Here is a 6,226-nt window from a genome sequence, read left to right as displayed (position 1 = left end):
CCATCATAAAATCATGCAAGATTTAGTGTGGTGTGAATAACTGAGCGGGATTGTGGGAATTCCCTGTGCGGCCCCACTGGCAGCATGTGGTGGGAAAGCACGAGGGATCACCAGCCACTCTGGGTGCGCCTGAATCAATATCAGCCAGGCTCTTTGTGCCATTCTAAACACGCACCGCGACCTCACTTAGTACTCGTTCATTATTAATTTGGATTCTCTGCTGGGGAGGGTGTGAGGTGTGGTCGAGTGAACCCAGAAATAACACGGGAGCGGCCTGAAGCTGAACCTGCCACGCCCTCTTTTTGGCTCCTTGTCCTGTTCAGGGGTCAAAAGTTAGTCACATGCCTGCAGCTGCAGGGCTGCCCTTGCACAGGCTTCAGGCACACAGAAAGTATTCAGAGGGGATATTTGATGGGCATCGCTGGGGCGTCACAGTCTGTTGGCACATTCTACAGCCGCCGGCTTTCAGAAGGCGAGGGGAGGGAGGAGACTCGGGGGTTTGTTCCCTTGTTGGGGTTTCCTGCTGAATGACCGCGTGGCTTTAGAGAGCGCAGGGTGGGCGGATCCCATGTGTGCACGCAGCAGCAACGTGGGCCAAGGCATTTACAAGGAGTGGGAACACAGATGCCAAGCTTGTGCCATTGGTAGAGCCTGCTCAGAGCATCACTTAGTATGTCCACAGCACAAAGGATTACTGTGTGTGCTCAGCCTGTGTTTTAACTTCAATGTGTTGATTCAGTGAAGGAAACAACAGCAGGTTGAGTTAAAATATTTGATAAGCTGTTTATTTCTGTTGCGAATTCATTCTGTTTTGCATTCTGCACGGCAGCATTACAGAGAATAGTGACAAAATATAAATAACAAAATTCGACAGTGTTTCTCGTTTCTCTTTTAAAAACTTCAGTTAAAACTGGCAAATTGTCTATTGCCTTAAAACATAAACCACTCACCCCCTCTCGCTCGTTTACACTCTGCAAAACCAGTGAAACATCAAAAACGACACAACTTTGAAGAACGTGTGGATATTACTATTTACAAATCTCGCCTTTTGGCGAACAAAGCTTAGAGCTTATCGGAAATTGACTTCCAAATGTAGAATGCAACAAAAGAAAAAAAAATACAATTATGTCATACAAAGATCCAAAAAAATACCATTAAAAACCCTCATTATAAATGGCAGCACTATATTTATAAACTGCAAATGTCGACATTTTACATATAAGTACAAATTTGTAATTATTTGAAAATTCTGTTGAGGTAGTGCCCTCTTAAGTCAGTTATTATAATGTTAAAATACTGAATAAACAATACACACTTTTATATACAATACAGAAAATCTATTACTTTTTTTCTTATTTCATTAAAGTTAATGTATTCCTTTGGTAAACATAACTGTCAGAAATGTGCAGTCTCTCCAAGTGTCACGTTTCACTTTATTTTACATTCACAACATTTTTGCATCTTTTTTGGATTCATTCTAGTAAATAATGCAAAAGGGATAGTACATTGTTCAAAAAAAAGCTTCTTTAATGACATTCATTCGTGCTATAGGACTTCTAGCATTTCACAAGAAAAGTCTTACTGCATTTGCTCCCGGACTTTTACTGTGTTCCGTAAAGCGCTCCGCGCTTCTCCCCCATCTTGTTTCAAATATTAGGTGGGAACGGCTTGTAAACCCTGTGAATTGCAATTATCTGTGGAGGCGAAAAAACACAACACGACACGATACTCCAAAAGACACAAAATCCAGTGTTTTTACCCGCTGTCGGGTATGTAAACATGAGGAGTACCTCTGATTGGTGTCTTCAGTCCTACATTTTAAAAGGCATAGCAATGTAAACCGCTGCGATTGTGTGATGACGCTGAATGTAATTGGCAATGCAGCTGTTAATTCAGAAGTTAACTCCTAGCGCGTATGCACAAGAGACTACCTACGTGCTGGGGTGGATATATTAACGGATGTTAAATGTCATGGACTTTCGCTTCAAAACACGGTTGAATCCGCGTTGTGAACTGGAGAGGCGACTATGAAGGGGAATAGCTAACCGAAAACGCCCACAACACTGTGAAGTAACAGGGCTAACGTCCAGCTTCAGGGTAAATGCAGAGAGGAAACATTCTTTCTCTCGTTTAAAAGTCTAACTAAACTTTGGTTCATCAGACAAGCAACAGGAAACGTAAGCTTAGCTTACACTTCTAAAAATCGCATCTAGGGAAACATATGTATGTAAGTAAACAGCCATATTCCTACTAAAAATACCACCGTTTATTCACAAAACATGGAAATGAAAATGAATGAAGGTGCATGTTATGAACACTACAACAACTGTGCGTTATGGCGTGTTAAATAAATCAACTGTGTAGATTCACTCATATGGTAAGATGTCATTAAAATATTTTTGGGAGAAAAGTATTTTTTTCTGCTTTAGTGTCAATAAAAATTGATACTGTAGCCGTTTGGACCAGGGAAAGCCGCATTCGAAACAGTCGTCTGGAAAAATGTTCAGTGCAATTCTTAGATTGAGTTTGTTTCTTCGTCTTTTTAACGGTCTATTTAGAATATTTTGAGCCGCTTACCCCCTACCGCCCTCCCTCCCTTCAGTGGCCGTTGGGCGGGCTGATCTTTGGAAAGCGGGCAGTACTTTATTGTATGGGCATTGTCCCCGTTGGCACTGCATAGGGGGCAAGTGTAAGCCCTGAGAATGGGACAAACGACCCTCCCGTCCGGCGTTTTCAGCACATGGGAACCGTACACCTCCTCCGGTGCTCCGTTATTCCTACAAAAGACGCAGATCTTGGGCTCCTGTTTATTCCGTGCCGTCGGCTTGCGCATCTTTCGCTCCACGCCAAAAAGGTCGAACCCCGCGAAGCTTCCTCCAAAGCTGGACTCCCTGTCCTGCTGGGGAACACTTTGGTTCTGGAAAGGGCTAAAGATGGAAAAGCGCTCCTTCAAGTCAATGATGGAGGTAGGCGGGGGACTCACGGACGGGCAGCAGCAGTCCAAGTGTCCACCTTCGCCACTGCCCCCGACCGCGCACGAGCACGCCGGGGAGTCGTCCAAGCCCAGAGTTGCTTTCAGAGACTCCGTGATTGAGTTGGGACTTTGCGGCACGCTGTTCTTATTCTTCGTCACCAACGTCGAGAGACCCAAATAGTCATTCCAAAAATTAAAGGTGTAGTCGTAAGGGGAGCGAGCGCTCAAATAATTGTGATTTAGAAAATCCATGTTTCCTGCAGTAAAGCGCTGTCTTTCTTTGCAAAGAAATACCAGTAGATTCCGCCAGATTTCTTACTCAGTATGACTGTCTTTCTGCATCAAAATAGAGACAAGGTATAGTTTGTCTCTGCGTTTCCTTGTTCTAATCGCCTGACCGTGAAGCTGCTGTTTTTAAAGCTGTCGTAGAATAAGAACTGGAGGGAGGGCGGGGCTCTCTTTTCAAACCAAGTTTATGATCAGGTTGAAAGCACATTTCTTTCTGGAAAGGGAGGGCTCTATTTAAAGCGCGGAGCGGAGCTCCTAGCAGCGCGGACGGGACGCCTGCTCCACAGACAAAAAAAGAAAAATGAACATGCCTGTTTTGAATGCAAGGTGTCAGTGTCATTACGTCACCTTCTGATACTTTGAATTAAATTACATCCCAGTTCTCTGTCGCAGCAGTTTAATGGCCTTCATAAAAATGACCTTAATTCTTAGAAGTGTAAAACAGGCACTTATTTAGTCGGTTATACTACTGCTGGATATGGCGTACAACGGACTGCTCATTGTATCATTGTTTTGCGTTTTTTATTAATCGGGGTCCCCATTCTGTTTGTTTTGATGCTTCCCGGATCAGCGTACAACTACAAGAGAGCGAGTCAATCCAGACTTTCCGACGCCAGTAAGACCCACGGGGAACGGGCCAGCCAGTTCACTGTGCTAGCTACCTCCGTAGAAAATACCTAGCGCTCCTATCCAGTTTCACACAGTCAAGGCAAAACGTGATCCATCTGACATTCCTTCCTCTGTTTTACTCTGTCGTTGCTCGAAACTGAACATTTCGCGAGCTGCATGGTCGTGTGGCATAGCGGGACCCAGCGTTTGTTGCGGGTGAAGAACATATTAAGTAGCTGGCAGCAAGATTAGCTGTTTTGCTTCCAGCGTTGAACGCACGCATGTGTTGGAACAGACTGGAGTCCGCGGAACACACTTAACAGATATGGTCGCTTGGCACCGTTGCCTTTGTTGGCTGAAAATGTTTCACCAGTATCAGCTGTCTAATTGCGTGTGTGTGTGTGTGTGTGTGCCCGCTGTGCGCTTTTACACATTATCCTCAGCACAGTCTTTTATAAAGTAGGTAGCGCAGATGCAAACGATTCTTTCACTGCACAGTCCTTCGCAGTTCAGCATTGTGTGTTCATTTCCTGGCTGTTGATGTTCTCCCTTGGGTTTGACTGTTGTGTGACAGCGTGTTGGTTACAGATATCGTAGGTATATCGTTCTGAAAATACGTACATACGAAGCTGTGGTATTTATATATGTTAATACTCTCCCACGTAACGCGTCCACGTTACATAATCGTAGCTACCGCTATACTTTTCTATTCTATGATTGTACAACAGGTGTCCAGTTTCTTGAATTTGACATAGGCAGCTCAACAATCGTTCTTTCTGTTGCTGTGCACTGTGTAAGTTTAAGGTGGTGTATATCTAAGCTTTGGAGCACATTTACGTGGGTGTTCTTTTATAATATGATATTGAAGCTTGGACACAGCGGACTCAGTCGCAGTTTTGTGCATTATATTTGTACTTTGAAAACAGCTTGATGGAAGGCGAGTCGGTCCGCTTCGGCTCAACGCTAGGCATTATTGTCTCGATAGAACATTAGCAGCGATGCAGTCCCCCCTCCTCTCTCTCTGTCTTTCTCGTCACTCCTTCCCTCTCACGGACAAGAACTTACACGGCGTGGAAGAGGAATTTCCCTGTTCCTCCACTGGGTGTCTGTGTGCGCTAAGTAGAGAGCGCAGGACAGCAAGTTACATCATCGAAAGCGCTGTTATTTCAGCTGCTGGCTGTGATATAACGGTTACCCCTGTTGTGAAAGTCCCTCGCTTTCCTGCGCACTGATGTTGCTGTCAGTGTGTCACCGTGACAGTGAAGTGTGTGGGCTTGTTTCGACTAATACGAAACCATCTCAATATCACTGTTTTGCTTTGGATTCAGAGGACATCTGTTTACAGTAATAGGCTATCACACAAAACAAAACTGAATGTAGAACAAGGTGTCAGGCCTTTTTCTGTCACAAAATAAACCCAGGACGAGCTGCTTGTGTATTCCAAATATCATTAATAAATCAGCTCGCTAGGGACTATTGAAAGCAGGCTACGTCTAGCGATTCACTTTCCCGAGGTTTAAATATTGACCTATACCAGTAAACTTAACATTCTGAATTTAGTTGTGATGAACGCAAACTGAAAAGTGGGCAATATAAAAACTTACTATTTGAGGTGAATTCATTGGCAGGGAAAATACAGATGTGACCCAAGAGCTTGGGAATGATCCTAGATTGAACCAATGTGAACAAGTCAATGCAGTTTGTCGGGAATCCCGTACATTATTTTAAAAGCCTATTCAGGAAGAGACAACTCTCGATGAGGAATGTAGACAGCTGCTGGGAAGAGAGGGACATGCTGGTGTTATTCCTCGCCCCTCCCTTTTGCTGTGGCGCATTATCGATGCACGCGGATAGTGATCTATCGATTTTCCGAAATGCCACATTGATCGCGTCAGTATCGCTTGTTTTTCCGCATCAACAAGCCGCGGGCCTCGCACCGCTCACGATAATGGCTTTTTAAATTACCGCTCGCCCGTCAGAGCGAGAGCGAGAGCGGGAGTCGTGCCAGGGATTCTTTTTTTAGAGACATTTCGATACACACTTACCGCCATGGATATCAGACCAAAGGAACGGAGATAGAGAGAGAAGGGGAAAGAGAGGGAGTGAGAGGCGCATCCTTGTCTTGTCAATAAAGTGACTTCAGTAAAATTGAATTGAGAGAGAGGGAGAGACAGAGAGAGAGAGAGAGAGAGAGAGGGAGAGAGGAGGATGTGCCAAGGGGGGAAAAGGCAGCATAAACGGAAATTTTTTTATTATGTATTCATTATTGTTATTGGTCCAACTGCTTTCTATGTACAGGTTTTGACAACACAAATGTATGTTTTATCATGTCAATATAAAAATGAGCTGAACCAA

The 6,226-nt window shown here is 44.2% G+C and overlaps 1 protein-coding gene across 1 annotated transcript; it reads right to left on the bottom strand.

Annotated features, from left to right (window-relative positions):
* Positions 1-1,268: 1,268 nt before the first annotated feature.
* Positions 1,269-3,583, bottom strand: nanos1 (nanos homolog 1). Its single transcript, XM_036551472.1, has one exon. The coding sequence runs from the start codon at positions 3,224-3,226 to the stop codon at positions 2,555-2,557; it is 672 nt and encodes a 223-aa protein (XP_036407365.1). The 5' UTR covers positions 3,227-3,583; the 3' UTR covers positions 1,269-2,554.
* Between the last annotated feature and the right edge of the window lie 2,643 nt (positions 3,584-6,226).

This window comes from Megalops cyprinoides, chromosome 18 (assembly GCF_013368585.1).
Source record: "Megalops cyprinoides isolate fMegCyp1 chromosome 18, fMegCyp1.pri, whole genome shotgun sequence".
NCBI lineage: Eukaryota > Metazoa > Chordata > Actinopteri > Elopiformes > Megalopidae > Megalops > Megalops cyprinoides.
The sequence above is the reverse complement of the archived record's forward strand: the minus strand, read 5'-3'. Positions and strand labels throughout refer to the sequence as shown.